The 17,757-nt window shown below is 55.3% G+C and overlaps 7 protein-coding genes across 7 annotated transcripts; 4 read left to right on the top strand and 3 right to left on the bottom strand.

Moving 5' to 3' along the window:
* Position 1: 1 nt before the first annotated feature.
* Positions 2-2,887, top strand: HMPREF1541_03259 (uncharacterized protein; the record flags this gene model as incomplete). Its single annotated transcript, XM_008717611.1, has 1 exon — positions 2-2,887. The coding sequence occupies one exon, from the start codon at positions 2-4 to the stop codon at positions 2,885-2,887; it is 2,886 nt and encodes a 961-aa protein (XP_008715833.1).
* A 748-nt stretch (positions 2,888-3,635) lies between these two features.
* HMPREF1541_03258 (uncharacterized protein) lies at positions 3,636-5,171 on the bottom strand (the record flags this gene model as incomplete). The annotated part of the gene is made up of 1 exon (XM_008717610.1): positions 3,636-5,171. One exon carries the CDS (start codon positions 5,169-5,171, stop codon positions 3,636-3,638), a length of 1,536 nt encoding a protein of 511 aa, XP_008715832.1.
* A 1,262-nt stretch (positions 5,172-6,433) lies between these two features.
* Positions 6,434-7,876, bottom strand: HMPREF1541_03257 (mitogen-activated protein kinase spm1; the record flags this gene model as incomplete). Its single annotated transcript, XM_008717609.1, has 5 exons — positions 6,434-7,056; positions 7,107-7,421; positions 7,470-7,536; positions 7,582-7,714; positions 7,764-7,876. 5 exons carry the CDS (start codon positions 7,874-7,876, stop codon positions 6,434-6,436), a joined length of 1,251 nt encoding a protein of 416 aa, XP_008715831.1.
* Positions 7,877-8,427: 551 nt separating this feature from the next.
* HMPREF1541_03256 (uncharacterized protein) lies at positions 8,428-9,360 on the top strand (the record flags this gene model as incomplete). Its single annotated transcript, XM_008717608.1, has 1 exon — positions 8,428-9,360. One exon carries the CDS (start codon positions 8,428-8,430, stop codon positions 9,358-9,360), a length of 933 nt encoding a protein of 310 aa, XP_008715830.1.
* A 35-nt stretch (positions 9,361-9,395) lies between these two features.
* On the bottom strand, positions 9,396-10,309 carry HMPREF1541_03255 (uncharacterized protein; the record flags this gene model as incomplete). The annotated part of the gene is made up of 2 exons (XM_008717607.1): positions 9,396-9,752; positions 9,800-10,309. The coding sequence occupies 2 exons, from the start codon at positions 10,307-10,309 to the stop codon at positions 9,396-9,398; spliced, it is 867 nt and encodes a 288-aa protein (XP_008715829.1).
* Positions 10,310-11,268: 959 nt separating this feature from the next.
* Positions 11,269-13,128, top strand: HMPREF1541_03254 (uncharacterized protein; the record flags this gene model as incomplete). Its single annotated transcript, XM_008717606.1, has 4 exons — positions 11,269-12,085; positions 12,137-12,723; positions 12,785-13,034; positions 13,082-13,128. 4 exons carry the CDS (start codon positions 11,269-11,271, stop codon positions 13,126-13,128), a joined length of 1,701 nt encoding a protein of 566 aa, XP_008715828.1.
* Positions 13,129-14,429: 1,301 nt separating this feature from the next.
* HMPREF1541_03253 (uncharacterized protein) lies at positions 14,430-17,559 on the top strand (the record flags this gene model as incomplete). The annotated part of the gene is made up of 3 exons (XM_008717605.1): positions 14,430-14,730; positions 14,778-14,870; positions 14,921-17,559. The coding sequence occupies 3 exons, from the start codon at positions 14,430-14,432 to the stop codon at positions 17,557-17,559; spliced, it is 3,033 nt and encodes a 1,010-aa protein (XP_008715827.1).
* Positions 17,560-17,757: the final 198 nt, after the last annotated feature.

Genomic DNA, 17,757 nt, shown 5'->3' with positions numbered 1-17,757 from the left:
CATGGCGCTTGTCTATAGTCCAGAGGTGCCTTCAGGGAAAACGACTCCTCAGAATGCGCCTCCTTCACCTACCCTCACCAACCCGGATATGATACTACCGCGGTCCTACACCAGCTTTTCAAGCCCATCGCCAGACAGACTCATTGCGTCGTCGCCTATCTTGCGCCATGCCGACTTCACACTGCCCCCAGAATTGTCGTCGAGCCCTCCCGAACCGCGCCCTGATATAGGCGGCACGACCACGGCCAAGATGCGTGCTAAACCTGTTGCGCCTTCAAGTCAATACTCAGCCTTCTCCGGGTACGAGCATGGCGCACCGCTCAGCGATATTGGCGAGGAAGAGACTATTGCTTCTCAAGCTACGCCCAGGTCAAAATTCACCAGACAGAGCAGAAGTCCATCTCCTGTTGAGCCACTCTCGCCAATACCAAATGCCATATCCAACGCCGACGAAACACCACGCGAGCGGCGGCAAAGCGATGCGGCTTCGAGTGACGGGTCTGACATTGGCGACTGGGAGAACTTTGACTCCTCAAAGATGATGAGTGGACGTTTAGCTGCAGATGTTGCGAAACAGGAAGAAAAGGAAGCACTGTCAAGCAAGCGAAACAGTACCGTCAGTATCATCGATCGCGACGAGATGGCCATCTTGAACGACAAAGCAGAAGAGATTCTAGCCAATGCGCGGAAAAGGTTGACGCATATGGAGGACAACCTGAGTAAAGCCCGGCATTCAACGCTCTGGAGTCCGCGTTCATCACCAAACATTTCAGAATATCATCAACAACCCGCTGGCAGTTTGTACCGCTCTATCTCTCTAGCTGGAGCCAATAAGCGATACTCGCGTCCCGTCATTTCGACCAGCTCTCCATCCCATATACGAGGCTCAAGCGACACAACCCCTACCGGATTGAAGAGACTTTCCATGATCCCTGAAGCAAGAGCCTCAAGTGCGCAGGAGTATGGAAGTAAACCCGAATCTCCGTACAGTCGACCTTCTGCTGCCGCAAGATTGACCGCACAATCGCCATCTAGCAGCCAGAGCATTAGTTCACCTATGCGAGCTCTAGAGGAGGAGGAAGATGACGAACAAAGAAGCCCAAGCACATCAAAAACATCTCCCGAGACTTCACAGCCACGGGGGCTTGGAATTGACACTGGCAACAGGGACCACAAAGAACATGTTCGTTCAGCAGTTTCGCCTACATTGGCGCGATCGGCATCTGTCAACTCTCTAAGCCGTCCAGAATCTGCTGCTTCTACTCGATCGATCCGTGAGTCGATGTCAGATCTTCGTCTCCGTATCAGTGACATCAAAGCCAAAGCACAGGCTGACAGGGAACGGCGTTCTCACAACAGGAACACGCCCAGTCCCTTTACGAATGCCAACCCGGAGAACTGGTATACCTCATCACCAGAGTACAAGCAAGGCGGAAGTCCGATAAATGCCAACGCTGGACAGGGCTGGTCTCCTCATCACACCCGCGAAAACAGCCTCGATGCGCAAGTTACTCCTCAACCTCCGAGAGTGGCGGATCTATTGCAGCCTGAAACACCACAGACGATTCTTCCACTGACACCCGGTGGGAGGACCGATCAGAACACGCCGAATTTGCGTCAAACCTCGCTCAAACCGATCCCCGAAGCCCACGACTCGGTCCTGGAGCAATCGCAGTACGAGGATGCCATCCAAAACTTTGACGACGACGAGCCAATCGCAGCTTCCGAGGAGGAGCAGATCTATCTGAATGAGATGCTGGAAGAAAGTCTGCATGACGTTGAATCTAACGAAGCTGATCTGACAGAGCACATGCTTGTCGATTCATCAGCTGAGCGGCACGAAGATCGGCTGGATGCATTTGACTACGAAAATATGTTCCTACACAGCGCCATGGGTAATTACAGAGGCAGAGAAGGCGAGGAGACTGACAGCGATACTGCGAGCGTGGAAACAAGTCGGGCTGACCAGTCAACTCCCACCGCCGGCCAGTACTCAGACCTGGACGAGAAACAGCAGGCGGAGTCTGACAACGACGCTGAAGATGATGAGGAAGGTACAGAAGTTGCCTCGCTTCCTACACCCAAAGCCCTGGAAGCGCCGGCGAAACCTTGGCTCAACGACTCAATGCGAAGCAACAGCGTCATGTCTGTTTCGACGCAGGCTTCTTTCGCCACGGCGACCGAAGGTGATTCGAACGGACTGTCTGACGATGAAGAAGATGACGAGCCACCGCGCGAGATTTTGAACTGGGGTAATAACGTCCACGGGTTTCCCACACCACCCTTGACCAGTCCCAGACGAGAGACAGGCCCGGGCAACACTTTCCAGTTCCCTACACGCACAACGGCACCGCTTTCTCCACCGCAGCAGCAGCGAAGTGGTCCTGTGACCTTGCAGGAGGCGCCGGTCCTACATGTGGTGACTGGCAATGGTCAACACCATACCGGCATCCCCACGCCTCCTGTACGTTCACCGGCGAATTCAGTATCCAGCCGCTCTGTTCGATCTCCCCGCTCCTTGCGCAGCGGGCAGCCCACACCTGGCTCTCCGTCTGAAGCACCGTCTGATCACCCCGCCAATACGGAGATACTCATGGAATCGCTGATCAAGCTGGCCGACCCGGATTTCAAGGCGGAGCCTCCATCATCAGTCGCTAGTCCGGCCTCTGGCAAGGTATCCTCACCGGCTCTAAGCATGCGATCAGGAGTCTTTGCGGAAGTCGACAAAGAACTGGTACTGGCGTTGCTGAGAGAAGTAGGCCAGGTATGCAATGGCGTATTGAAAGCAGAGAAAAGGCGACAGGGCGATCAGGTCAAGGCCCTCAGAGAAAGACTGGATGCTGCAAGGCAGGTGCTCGAGGGGAACAACGAACAGCAGCAGCAGTGATATACCCTTTGAATTTCTGAATGCGGCAAGGAAACCTGAAGAGATGGATTTCGTTTGTACGAAAGAGACTTGAAGTGAACAAAGCGATGAGGGAACGTCATGTTTAAATGCTAATATGTCGGACGCGACCCATGTGAACTACGAAAGGGACGTGGGATAGCAATGGTTTGGTTGGCTTTCCAGCATGGTACACCCTACCTATGGTGCCTACCTAGGATCAAGAGTCCTTGTTGGGGTGTACTGGGAGGCGTCTGTCGTGGAGCTAATGATTGTCGACTCGACGGCGTATTTTCACGGACATATTATATATATACCATATACCTTGTAGGTAGGGACATACGTGGCGAAGTAATGTACAGGATACTACGTGAATATAACATTGTGCATACCAGTCCTCTACCCGAGAAAAGGCCTTGCAGGATCATGGAGACTATATCATGTGTAGTAGATGTGTTTGTTTGCGCGTTTACATTTCCTGAGTCGCCATTCCGTCGAACACATCAATCAAGTCAACGCCGGATTCAAGTCAAGAACTGCGTCTATTGCCTGCCTCCATCATTTGCGAATCAGCCTCCCCTTCCATCCCATGAAGTGTATGAATTTACCAAGCGGAACTCCCCGCCCACAAAGGCGTAATCATCTCCGTCGCCTGTCATTTGCATCGCCGACATCTTGGCCGAAATAGTGCAATGAAGCCCAGATCACCAAGTACCGTGAATACCCAAGTTGAACCCCCCAACCTAGGTACCTAGACTATGTAGTCCACAGGCCCACGCTCCGTAACGCCCCACAGCGCCGCCACGACATCCAGCGCCGCCATCTGGCTGTGGCTCGTCGGCGTGTCCCAGGGTCCGGCCCACCACGGCCCGAAGCGCAAGGGCGGATCCTCTTCTTTGTCAACGCCTCCCTCGTCATTATCACCGTCATCATCATCATCGTCTTTTCTGCTGCTGCTGCGGCGGAAATCGCGATTGAGAGTCATGACTCCCATGAACTGGCGCTGCACAAACTCCTTTAACTTGACCTGCGCAGCATCCCGGTCGACATCCCCACTCCCACCCCCACCCCCACCCCGAGCGCTCTCCAGATCATCCCCCTCGCGCAAAGCCCGACACAGCTTGACCAGACTCCGCAGCAGCACGGACTTGAAGCCAACGGCGTCGTTGTTCTGCGTGGCGTTCAGCGGCGGATTGCCCGGGTAGGCGTCGAGCTCGGTGAGGATTCCGGTGGCGGCGTCGATCCAGCGTGGTGAGCTGGTGCGCGTGAGGGATGGGAGGGCCATGTCAAGGGCGGTGCGGAGGTATTGGGCTGCGGTGGGGGGGTTGGAGGGTGAAGGGTTGGTGAGTGAGGAGGAGAGTTGTCGGTCACGGGTGCGAAAGAAGGGGATGGTGAAGGCGCGTGGGTGAGCGCGGGTGTTATTTTCGTTGGAGTTGGACGATGGGCGCGGCTCTGTTTGCTGTAGGGCCTTGTACAGCGCCACCGCGGCGGCGATGGTCTGGCCCGTGTTGTAGGTGAAGGTCCAGTCGTGTGTCTCGCCGGTCTTGTAGTCGATCGTGTCCATGACCAGCTTCTCCGCCTCGTTGTACCGCGTTCGCAGAATCCAGCCCAGCGCCTCCTGTGATTCCTGCATGTACCTCTCACGCTTCTCGCTGAACTGCTGTTCATGCACCGCCAGTCTGGCTCCTAGCTCCGCAAACAACCCACTCGTGATACTATTCACTGCCCCCTCCCCTGCCCTGGCCGTCCAGATCACGCCGCCGCTCATATCCGTGCCGTCCGCCGCCTTCGTCCCCTTGGGCAGCGTGAAGTTACTCACGTGATCCCAAACATGCCGTGCTGCAGCCACGAGCGGCTCCGCCATGACCTTATCCGGTAGCAACTCCCACGTCTCCAGCGCCGCGAGGCCCCACCACAGACTGTCGTCGTTGAACTCGTTGATGAAGCCCCTAGTGCGCGCGGAGCCGCCGTCGTGCGCGTCGTCGTGGCCAGTGCTGCTCATCACGACGGTGAGGTTGTCAAGCAGGGTGCCGTGGTTAGCGGTGCTGCCGGACCAAGCGTCGTGCAGTACCATAGCCGTGTAGCCGTTGGCGGCCTGCCAATATTCGATGCCGTCGATCATGCCGTTGGACAGCCCGGAGGCCATGTAGATATCGATGGCGGATTGGGTATTCGCAAGGAAGGCGGCGGTGTTATTAGAGACGGAGGAGTCGAGCCAGGTCTGGCCATTGGGGAGGATGGTAGTGGAGTAGTGGAGAGGGGAAGTCAATGCTGATGAAAGAGCCATTGAGATTATGTTTCTGGGGCCTGTAGACAAGTAGGAACTTACTGGGCAGGGGAACTTGATGTGGGTTGCGGCCGGGGGTGTGGTGGGGAGTAGATGACTCCATGTTTTTATGCTATCGCTGTGATCGAGGCACAGCAGTGCTTGAAGAGCCGATCGCCTCTGGGCCCTTTCTTGGTGAGAGCATGAAGCACGGTGACAGGATGGGGTATCGAGACTTTGCGAGGTCACGTAGGGTTGGACAAAGCTGCGTGAAAGGTTGACGGCTGGACATGGACCAGCACACGACCGCTATGGACCTGCAATCATCGTGTCAGTTCACTGCGTAATGCGCAGAAGGACTTGTTAAAGGGTCACTGAGTTCTGCTTGCTGCACAGTTCAACTAGTGGGACAGACGGCGAGGTCGTGTACTCGATGCTGTATCTTCGATAGACAGCCAAGCATATGTCGGTCAAGGTGAGACACGCATGACCTCATTGGACAGCTCAGCCTTTGAACGGATATGGGCCAGCATAGTTCGTTAGACCCCAAATGTTCAAATTCAGGCTCCCTGCCTTCGCCCAAGCATAAATTCGCAAGGTATACATGGCTGTGACTCAGCTGGCTAAGTCGTGATGTGATAAGCCACATGTTCACTCAGACAGGCCTGCACATATACGCCTGTTCGAGGTTCATAAGCTTCCGGGCGCTATCGGTATCTTGCCGATACCTGTGAGAGGTCTTTCACGTAGTTGAAAGGTGTCGGAAGCCCCCCTTGTAGCACAGCGTGCATGAATCCCTATGCGACCGCCTGCGAGCGCGCTGTCGTATCTTAGGTTCTTGGATACAGTCATGCCTTGCAGCGAGCCCTCGGTCTCGATGTCAATCTGCTGCTCGAGTCGATTTTTGTTTGCGGTCTGGGTGATACTGCTCTTCGCACAGCCGCAGTCGCATGAAGCGCTGGGTGCTCGAAACTTGTAGCCAACAAGGCAGGGCCTAGACAGTTGCTCATGTGCGACTGGCTCTCCGGCCTTGATCTTGTGGCTAGGATGGAAAAGTGCCAGGTACCTACGACAGTTAGGGGATGAGGGAGGTGTATCAGGATATGGCATTCGCTTTTGCAAGAAAGACACCATATGGGAGTATGAGAAGAACACAACCACCGAGGGATGGTAAACAAAGCTCGGGCCGCTTTTGGAAGAGTCTGATTGATAAAAAAAGGACAGGTATATGTCGATCAACTCGCTCTCTTTAACTCTAGCCAAAGGGACGAACAGCAGACGTATCATCGCGACATCATGTCCGAGCCAGCTTGGAGTTCGTGCTCCAGATCGTTGCCAAAATTGGATGCCTCCTGGGGCCTCGGGTCCTCTGGCTGTCTGCTGTACTGTTGGGGATTGGAAGGAATGGGTACGTTTTGAGATGCACCTGCCGGAGAGGCTTGCGAGCCTGGAGCTTGGCGAACATGCTGGCGGAAGCGGGTGACTTCGTCCAGGATCATCTTGCGCATCTCCTGCACATCTTCCACCACTTCAAAGGCGAAATCGAATGTTTTGGGGCAGGCGGGCTCATCTGATGCATCGTGCCAGATGTGAAGGTACCTGTGCTCAAGCGCCTCCTCAACCGAGACACGAGACGAAGGATCGAATGCCAGCATCCGGTCTAGAAGGTCAAGCGCATCCGGGTTTGCTTGAGGGAAAAGACGCTGGAACGGCACCTTGGGCATGAATGGGAGATTCCGGACATATTCCTGTGCACGAGGTGAGCCGATTCTCGACAGAGTCTCCTCGACTGGCGTGCCCAGGTAGTGTAGAATCTGGTTGAGCTGATCGACGTAGTCGCGACCCTTGAAGAAGGGCCGACCACCCAGCAGCTCGGCCAAGATGCAGCCTACAGACCAGACATCGACTATTTATGTAAGCTCGAGATCCACAACCTACACGGAGGCGTAAACTTACTGGCTTTTGTGTAGCTCTGGAAGCTCAACATGATCTCTGGGGCACGGTACCATCGGGTAGCAACGTATTCAGTCATATAGCCAGCATTCTCCTCTGGGTCCATCGAGAAGCCACGAGCTAGACCGAAATCACAGATTTTCAGTTCGCAGTCGGCATTCACGAGGAGATTACCAGGTTTGAGATCTCGGTGCAAGACGTTAGCTGAGTGAATGTACTTCAAGCCGCACAGGATCTGATAGATGAAGGACTGGAAATGAGCATCCGTCAATGGTTGACCGGAACGGATAATGGCAGCCAAGTCGCATTCCATGAGTTCTGGGAAGATCAGCACGTTAGATTTACCGCTCAAATTGATTCACTGACCCTCGTAGAGATAGGTTTCATTGAAGTTCTCAGGCCGAGGAATATCCATGTCGTAGAGGCAGGTGATCTAGGCATGTCAGCACGAGCCCACCAGACTTGTTACCGTGCGTACATTGCGATGGCCTCGGAAATGTTGAAGCAGTTTGATCTCTCGCAGGGCGCGCTTGGCCAAGATCTTCTTGCTGAAGACATTGGTGACCTTCTTGATGGCAACGCCCTCCCCGGTCTGACCGTTTGTGGCGGCGCTGTTGCAGTGTCAGATGCGAGACTGCATCAGCCATTCGAGGCACCTACCAAACAATGCCGTATGCACCTTGCCCTAGCTCCTTTGTAACTGTGTATCTTTCATCCACGATGAAGTCTTGGTTGAAGACCTTGAAGGTCTTGCGGCCACCGAGATCCCCCATGACGGGCTATAGGTCGCTAAGTTGAACGGTCTGGGATCGATGGAGAGTGTTAGGATGGAGAGGCAAGTAGTTGTCAGCAATCATAAAATATTTCGGCGTGCCCGTGCGGCTGAAGAAGTTGGGTAGCGTATGCTGACACGTCGCCTGCGACAGCGAAACAAAGGTCAAGGTGGGGTTCAGCACATGCGATTGGGCAATCGTAGATGGGTATTGCAGCGCGCGCAAGTGATGCCAATGCTCGCAACAGGCACTCACTGCAATTTCCTCACTCCTAGACTCGAAACGCAGGGAAGATTGGAAGCATGCAACGCGGGCGGCTAATGGTAAGAACTGTGCTTTCGAGGCTCGAGCGATGGAGGGGCCTGACGTGCCTCGCAGGGCTGGAATCGACCACTTTAAACGAGACCAATCAGAGCCCGATGACGCGGTGCCAAGGAGCGCCCGCTCGTTCACTGCCGCTGGGGACGCGCTAGGTGTAGGTGTAGGTGTAGGCGTAGGCCTGAATAAGCGTGCCGCCCCTTTGTGCTGCTTTTGGCAAATCCCAGGGCGACATGGACGAGTTGTTCGCCAGGCATCGGAAAGAGCAACGCGAGCTTCAGAACCGCATCACCTCCAAAAAGAAAAACGCCACCAAGAAAACCAGGAAGGGCGTCAATGATGAATGTGAGTCCTTGGAACGAGAACTTCGAGAGAAGCAGCGAGCAGAAGTTGAGGCTCTGCAACCGGACAGTGTCGAGAACGGTATCGAATCTCTAAGTATCAATGGACACGACAAAGAAGTTGATGATCTCGAAAATGACGGGGAAGATACAGGCACTGCTGTCAACGATGAGGACAGGAAGCAGGTAAAATTCGACGCGACCGCCAAGGATCCAGTCGAGCCGTCGGATTCATCTGTTTCCCGGACCAAGAAGCCTAACCGACAGAAAGCACGCATGGCGCGGAGGGCTGCAGAGCAAGAAGCCCAAGCAGCTGCAGCCGCTGAGGAGGCCGCCAATCTGCCAGACCTACGAGAGCAAGAGATGAGTGCCATGAAGACACTACAAGAAAAGCACGGCCTTATCGAGACCTTCATCCGTCCTGATGGCCACTGTCTCTATTCTGCATGTGCTCTAGGTATGGATTCAGAACAAGTGACGCGATCGGGGCCACACTCCCTACCGTACCAGAACGTTCGCCTCGCAGCAGCAGACTTCATTTCGAAGCACCCAGATGACTTTTCCGCATTTCTGGAGGAGTCGCTCGACAAGTATGTGACCAAAGTCAAAGATACAGCTGAATGGGGTGGTCAGCTGGAGCTTCAAGCGATTGCGCGTGCCTACAACGTCAACATACACGTCCTTCAAGCGGATGGGCGTGTCGAAGAGATCCGCTCCGGCCCAAGCGCAAGTGAGCAGCCAGGTGATGTTTGGCTAGCCTACTACCGACACAGCTTCGGTCTGGGCGAACATTACAATGCGCTGAAGAAGAGTGAGAAGACCTGAGGTGGCTTGGCCAGGATGACAGGTCGATTTCATTCTCATCTGTGACGCCAGATCGAGATGTAGTCCTTCACTTTACCGGCTTCATCCTTGCCCGCCTCGTGGGTGTCTTCAGGATGATGGTAGGCTACCCGCTCCAGCCCGCCCGGTGAATATTCAGGATAGGCATTGAACTTGACGTTGCCTTCCGCATCATATGATACCTGAACCCCAGGATGCGCGAGATGTTCGATATAAGCAGAGGACGGAGAACCGAATGGTGGGCCGCCGGTATTAGCGGGTTTGTCGGTTGGAAACTCAAGACATATGAGATTCGCGAGTGGACTGTCTTTCAGCAGCTCGCTCATCCGCAGTGCCCAGGCGGGTCGCATTGAGGGCTGCATAGCACAGAAGAACTGGAAGAGTCAGCTACGGCGCCCTCCATCTTTGGACTTATACTCACCGTGTAGTCGTAGATGAGATCAAACTGCTCATCCTCGGCCAAGCCTGCCTCCTTCTTCCAGTCGTTCTTGTAGAAGTCTCCAAGCACAAACTTGCAGCTTCCCTTACCAGCTCCCTCATCTCGTAGCGGGTACGAATTCTCGTTGGCTTCTGCAAACTCGTGGCAGGCTTTAACCGCTCCCTGACTGATTTCAAGGCCGACTGCATCGTACCCGAAGCTTTGCAATAACAATACGTCGACGCCGCGGCCACAGCCCGGCACGAGGGCTTTCTTGCGCCTGCCATCAAACATCGCACTTCCGACGAGTAATCGATAGTTCGTCAAAGTATCGATCAAGGCAGGACTGGGCCTGCCTCTATCCCATGGTAGGAAGTCTCCAGCCTCCCACAGTTTGGCCCAGCCATCGGCATACTTTTCTCCCTGGAAGTCGCCAAAATGTCGTTTCAATTCAGCACGCACCTCTGCCTGCGGTAGATCTCGCACCGGCGGATAAGAAGCGGGCATGACCATGATTGTGCAAGGGTGGTCAGTGTTGCACAGATCGATATCTCACAAATCTCGGACACTTGCCGACACGAGGACTACACGCGGACCGTCGATTTCCTGAGTGGGCACCACCGCGATGAAGGCCAGCCGCCTGAGTCTGATCCCAACGTCGTGGCTACAAGCGCAGTCACCCTTCCTCACAATAGCCACTTACAACGTCAGAAGCGCGTCCGTCTGATTGGTCGGCAAACGATTGAGTACCACGAATGGAGATACAGTTGCCAATATGGTAGGCCCTCAAAACCCATCGAGGGCTCATGCTGGGGCGTGGTCAAGAGCATGCCTCGGCAGCAGGTAAATCCAGGTCTTTACAACCTGCCGCCGCCCCTCATTCATCCACATTGCGAACATCTCATGGCTATTCCTCGCAAAAAGACCAGAAAATGAGCCTTCATTTGAAACGACTTCCGGTGTTATCGGCACCTTTACTCCAGACCCCGCGCTTCACCGTCGCCCCATCCAGCTCGAGTCTTTTACCGCTTCCCTCGTCGACATTTTCTATGCTCGGTTAAAACGGCACAATTGGCTGCATCATCAATCATAACTCTCGCCCTTTGTGCTGCCAGCTCCCGTTATGACCCCTCTCCATCCTCTGTCGTTACTGGCTCGTTGTCTTCACGTTGGAGTATCTGGACTCGCTATCATGCTCATCCGCCCTCCTACATAGCGCTAGTTCGATCGCATTTCTCGAGATGGAATGTACGCCTCTCTTTTCTAACCCCGATTCTTTTCTCATCTCATTACGACTCCTTGCAACGCGGACACAGAAGCGTTTGCGGAAGTCCGCACGTCCCGTCGTTTCCCTTGGACTTCGCTTGATGCGTGCATGACGTTCAGTCGTTGCACCATCAAAAGCCCGATGATCGGAGCGGAACACGCCAGGCACTGACCACCTCGCGCCAAGGCGTCGATAAAGGCGCTTCATGGGCTCTCCCGAGGATGACAAGACTACTACTGCTCACGATCATATCATTGAAGAGAGCTCAGTCGGGGTGAGCGCCTACGATCCGGAGAAAGTACGCCGGCCTACAAATGATACAACAACACTGCATTCTGTTGACTCTGTGCCTTCTACTGTCGCCGACAACAATCAACGAGATGCCGAAGCGGCACTACAAAGGATTCGAACACCCAAACAGAAGCTCGTCAGGGTCCCGAGAAAGCAGCGTCGAGGGTGGTTCGCGACTTTTGCTCTCATTCCCGAGGTGACAAATCCTTACGATTACAAGGATAGCACAAAATGGTTCATCACCTTCATCGTGTCGATTTCTGGAGCTGCTGCGCCGGTCGGATCCGCGATTATATTCCCGACTCTAGAGCAGGTGACTAGGGAGCTACACACTACTCCCGTCATCACCAATTTGACAGTCGCGCTATATATGTTGAGTATGGCCATCTTTCCCCTATGGTGGTCCGCCTTCTCCGAAGCGTCGGGCCGACGATCTGTCTACATTGCCTCGTTTGCGCTATTTGTCGTGTTCTCGATCCTGAGTGCTATTTCCCAGTCGATTGGCATGCTAATCGCCATGCGCATGTTGGCTGGTGGTGCTGCGGCATCGGTTCAAGCTGTGGGTGTGGGCACGATTGCTGATGTGTGGCTATCCGAGGAGAGAGGCAGGGCGATGGGTTTCTTTTACCTGGGGCCCTTGTGTGGCCCGTTATTCGCACCCATCCTTGGTGGCATTGTTGGTGAACGATGGAGTTGGCGTGCTACGCAATGGGCACTGGTCATTTATGGCGGTAAGCTTCTAGAGATGGTGACGAGCAGATCACGAAGCTAACACGTAGTAGCATTGACATGGACGCTCGTCTTCTTCGGCCTGCCAGAGACACTCAAGTCAACGTCCAACCTGATCGGAGCAGCCAGTGAAGAAGTCGAAGGTACTGATAATCCACTCGGGCCTACCATGAGCCGCACATCAACCCGCGAATCGGTTCAGCAACGGTCCAAGCAGTATATCCGCTTACTGCGAATGCTATTCATCGATCCGCTCAAGATCTTCGTATACCTACGCTATCCGGCTGTCTTCCTTACTATTTACTACGCCAGCGTGACGTTTGGCACTCTTTACGTTTTAAACATATCAATTACGTATACCTTCGAGCGGGCACCATACAATTTTACAACTCTGATAATCGGCTTGCTCTACCTGCCCAACTCTCTGGGTTACATCCTTGCCAGTGTGCTTGGCGGCCGATGGATGGACTACATCATGAAGCGTGAGGCGGTGAAGGCGAACCGAGTCCGCGAAGGCAAGCTGGTCTATCAACCAGAGGACCGCATGCGCGAAAACGCTTGGCTTGGAGCACTGTTGTACCCAGTGGCTTTGATCTGGTTTGGCTGGACGGCTGAGAAGGGTGTCTATTGGTTGGCTCCGGTAAGTACCGCTGCACCGTGTGCGTTGCCTACAAGGCATTAGAGCTAACATGTGGCCGCAGATGATTGCCAACTTCTTCTATGGCATTGGTTCGATGCTTATATTTGCGATGGCGACAACAATGCTCACGGAGTTTATGCCTCAACGGTCATCGTCCGGCGTTGCCTTGAACAATTTTGTCCGGAACATCTTCAGCTGTGCTGGCGGTATCGTGGGCGCTCCGTTGATCTCGGCGATTGGCAATGGGTGGCTGTTCACCATCCTTGGGCTATGGGCCCTGTCCAGTGCCAGCGTCATCTGGGCAATGAGAAGTAAGTGGTAATGGCTGCCTAATGCAATCTTCGACTAACTTACCTAGGATTCGGGCCACGTTGGAGAATCAAGATGGAGGAAGACTTTGGGTAGATGACAGCCTCATTTTAGAGCCACGCAAGCAGACTATTGATGTCAACAGCAAGGCGTCCGTTCCGCTTCAGGTATACTGCCTAACCGCCTGAACGCCAACTGTGAGGCAGCCAGGCTTAGGGCAACACCGTGACTCGTGGAAAGGCGCATGTTTGCCCAATCACACGTGATTCAGATGGGATTCCTGGGCATTGGACCCACCCACGAAGCAATTATCCTGTGGGCTCAAACAGTCCTCCGAGAATTTTCTGATTCGCCGACTTGATCATAACCATCAGACAAATCACTGCCCGCCACATACAAACGGGGCGGCCAATCCTGCACTACGCCCCGGGGCTCCGCCAATCCCGAGTCTCGGTAAGCGGCCCGCACCGAGCAATAGCCCGATCACCCTTTGTCTTCGTTTAGCTTTTTGCTTTCCTTTCCAACCTCACATGAACCTCGCTGCCAAACATAATGAACTGGTGCAGATGTAGCGGCATGCAAGCGACATGCCCTCAAGTCTCCGTCCTTACTGCAAGCTTCACTCCTGGCAGTCTTCTCCATCGGACGACCAGTCAGCTTATCATTGACCAATAACGCAGGTTGGGCATCAGTCCACCCGCCAACCTCCGCCTGCAAGTATCACCACTCGGGCATCATTCCCCATCTCTCATGCATGCATACACCCAGTTCCAGCTGCACATCGCTCTCCCGCTCCGGCTCCGGCTCTCGCTCTCACTGATTCGGGTCCTGACTCCGGGTCGGGTACACTCCTTGCCTACCCGACCCTGCTGCCCATCTGCCCCAAGCCAAGATCTGCTCTTCTACCTACAACGTGGACCAATGCCACATCATGCCATTGACATGCGTCCAAACGATGTTCCCACGCAGGTCGTCCAAAGATATCGCGCAACAAGTTCCATCTCCGAAGCCGCCACGGCCTCCCCCCACCCACCTCGACCATCCACGTGCACGTTCATCCCACCATCACTTCTTTCTTTATTCTGCTATATGCACATCTACCTTGCTCTTCACGTTCACCCTGCACGTCTAATTTGACCTCTGTCTTCCGCCCTTGAGCTCTCACATCATCCGCACTCAACCGAGTTTCTCCGCGACCTCGTATCCCTTCAGTCTTCCTGCCAGGGGCCGCATGGTGTGACCAGCCATCTCCCCTCAACCACCACCCCAGTCGAGGCCACCCTAAAATCCCTGCCCTCCTTACGGCATGGGCAGAAAGAACCGCAAGAAAAATAAAACCCCGCTTAGCCTCTTGGTTGACAACAACTCTTCCACCCCAGAAGCCACACAGGACCACGATGAATCGTCCGCCACTCAATCGTTCCGGGTCAGTGTTCCAATATCAAACCTTCGGGAGTCAAGACTTTCAGTACCAGACTTTTGATTTGAAGGATGGCAAATCTATCCTTCGTCCCATCGTCCCGCGCGAGCGTATTCTCTTCAGTGAGATTCATCATGCTGACGATGCTGAAAAGTCTGGTGTCGATGAAGGTGAAGGAGATACCAAGGACACGAGACCTCCGACACCAATACAGCAACCCGAGCAAGACACCGATCCGGTTGAGGTTATAGATTTGGGCGATGCAGATCAGGATAATGGTACGTCTATCCGTTAACGACTGTGAATGTTACTGACCAGTAGATAGCCGACCCCGATGCAGCGGGTGATGCCCCAGCAATTGATGAAGCTGCCACTGAAGCTGAGACGCCTGCTGCAGATCCAGCGCCAGCCCCGGAAGGTAAGCCCTGTAGTGATATACCCAATGCAGCTGAGCTAAGACAATAGTAGATCAGACGGCCGCACCACCTGAAGAGCCCACTGAGCCTACAGTAGACCCGACGCCCGCCGACGGTAGCACCAATGAATTACAAACTGACAATGCGGGCGATTCAGCACCTCCGCCAGAAGATTCAGAGCCGCCCGTCGCGGACGACGAACCACCACAGGCTGATACGGCCGAGCATACACCAGAAGCTAACGATTCACCGCCTGTGACGGAGGAGGCCCCTTCGACAACAGATGCAGCCGCCCCTGAGGATGCCCCACCACCAGAACAACTCGCCTCCGCCCCGGCCGAGGATCCAACACCACCTGCAGAGCCTGAAGCGCCCAAAGAAGCCGGCGAAGAAGAGTTTGAGATGCCGATCAGGAGATTAAAGAAGAGGGGCACTAAAGTCGCTGCCCTTGCCCAGAATTTCGAGAAAGACGAGCCATCAAGCCCTGAGCCAGTGCCAAAAGCCGAGCCGCAAGTAGAGGCTGAAGCCGCGGGAGAGGCACCTACTGAGCCGGTTCCTGAACCTAATCCCGAGCCCGCCGTTGAGGCGGCGCCGGAGGGTGGTGATGATGCCGCCCCAGAAGCAGCACCCGCCGAGGAAGCTGACCAGAACCCTCCTGAACCTGAAGCAAATGAGGCTGCTGAAGCAGACAACAAGGCCGCAGAACCTTCAGACGAGCCGCCAGTCCAGCCTGTCGCTGACGCAGAAGCTGTGCCCGTAGAGGATGGCTCTGCTGGAGATGCCGACGCTGACGCCACTGTAGATGCTGACTCGGAGCCCGCTGGAGACGCAGCGCCGCACGAAGAAACTCCAGCAGCAGATGAGGAACACGCGGAAGGGCCGGAAAGTTCTAAGGCGCTAGAGGACGACGTTCCGGACAACTGGAATGACGAGCCTTTACCCGTCGATGATGAAAAGCCAACGGAACCCGTCGGGGAGCCCGCAGAATCCGAGGAACATGCCCCTACAGATGCTCCCGACGTAGCAGCAGTAGAGGAAATTGCTCCGGAAGAGGCAGCCACTGAGCCTGCCAATCCTGACGACCAGAACACCAATGAGACGGGGGATGCGGGCGCCGATGAAGTCAAAGAGGCAGAGCCTGAAGCTGAAGACGCCGTCGAAGCTCCTGCTGGAGAAGCCGTTGGCGAAGCAGACACTGCCCAATCACCAGGCGATGATCCACCCGTCGAAGAACCTGCCGCTGCCGCTGCTGACGATGGAGTGTCTACAGAAGCAGCCGCACCTGTTGAGCCGGAGGCAGATAACACTGACAAGCAAGATGAGGGAGCTCCAGCCCCTGATGTCGCTCATGAGGATGGGTCGGCAGAAGATGCACCGACTGAGGACGCGCCTGTTGAGGATGCGCCCGCTGCAGATCCATCTGCGGATGAAGCAAAAGAGGCTGATGATGGCGGAGCTGAACCCGCGGGCGATGCGCCTCCAGACGACGTAGCCGCGGACGCAAAAGAAGACGATGACGCGCCGGCGGAGGCCACAGCTGCGGATGATCCACCGGCAGAGGCTGAGCCTGCCCCTGAAGATACACCCGCTGAAGATGCGACAGCTGGAAGCGATGCCGGCCCCCAGGACGTTCCAGCAGATGATGCCCCTCCTGCTGAAGACGCTCCCTCAGCGGAAGACGCGCCCCCAACGGAAGACGCTTCCCCCACCGAAGACGCTTCCCCCACCGAAGACGCCCCCCCGACCGAAGACGCCCCCCCGGCAGAAGACGCCCCGGCAGAAGACGCCCTGGCAGAAGACATCGCAGTCGAAGACGCGCCCAGCCCGGACACCGACACCGCAATCGCAGCCGGCGTCGGGGCAGCAGCAGCAGCAGCGGCCGCAGCCGCAACGGTCGCCGGCTCATCCTCATCGCATCGGCGCCGCCGCCGCCACCGACGCGACTCGCACACCACCTCGCAAGGCTATGTAGAGCGCGAGCGGCGCAATTCAGACTCGCTCAACGGGCATCGCACGCGACTAGAGCGGCACAAGGACGAAAAGGGCTTGTTTACGAACCAGTATGGCCGGGCGATTGATAAGTTGAGGTCGAAGCAGGAGGAGAGGCATAAAACGAAGGAGTATAGGGACATGGTGCGGGAGAGGGAGGAGAGGCATGCTAGGAGGAGGGAGGAGAGGAGGCAGAGGGAGGAGGAGGAGAGGAGGAGGGAGGAGGAGGAAAGGAGAGAGGAGCTGGAGAGGGAGGAGCTGGAGAGGAGAAGGAGGAAGAGGGAAGAAAGGAGGAGGCGGGAGGAGGTGGAGGGCGCTCCTGGGAGCGAGGGGAGGCGTAGGCCGAGTTTTACTGGTAGCGGGCATTCGGGGGGGAGTTGGAGGGATGGTGGGCCGAAGCTGGGTCTATTGAAGAGGATGACGACGGGAGAGAGTGATACGGGGAAGGGGAGATTGTTCTTCATAAAGTTTAACGAGAGCGTGATTGGTGGTGGCGAGGAAGAGGGAGAGGAAGAAAGGCGTGGACACGGGATGAGAACGGACAAGGATGTCAAGGGGAAGGGCAAGGAGAGAGAGCAGGACAGTAATATGCGCAGTGGGCGCAGCGACAGAGATCGCAGGCGTGAAAAGAGGTATCAAGAGAGAGATGTGGCGCCGATTGTGAAAGTTGCGAGGGCCATCAGGGACGTGCTTGTAAGTTGATGAGTTGGGAATGGTCTGCTGTATTCGGGCGGGTCTATTGGTATATTGGTGGATTGAAGGGAGCCTTGGTGAGGAAGGTGTTTCCTAGAGACTGACACGATTACGACTGATGCTGACGACGAGGATAATGACGGTGGACGCTTTTGTACGATCATGAAACTGTACGGTGCGATTATCAACCATCTGCGGATGGAAAGG

The sequence above is a fragment of the Cyphellophora europaea genome (assembly GCF_000365145.1).
Source record: "Cyphellophora europaea CBS 101466 unplaced genomic scaffold supercont1.3, whole genome shotgun sequence".
Lineage (NCBI taxonomy): Eukaryota > Fungi > Ascomycota > Eurotiomycetes > Chaetothyriales > Cyphellophoraceae > Cyphellophora > Cyphellophora europaea.
The sequence above is the reverse complement of the archived record's forward strand: the minus strand, read 5'-3'. Positions and strand labels throughout refer to the sequence as shown.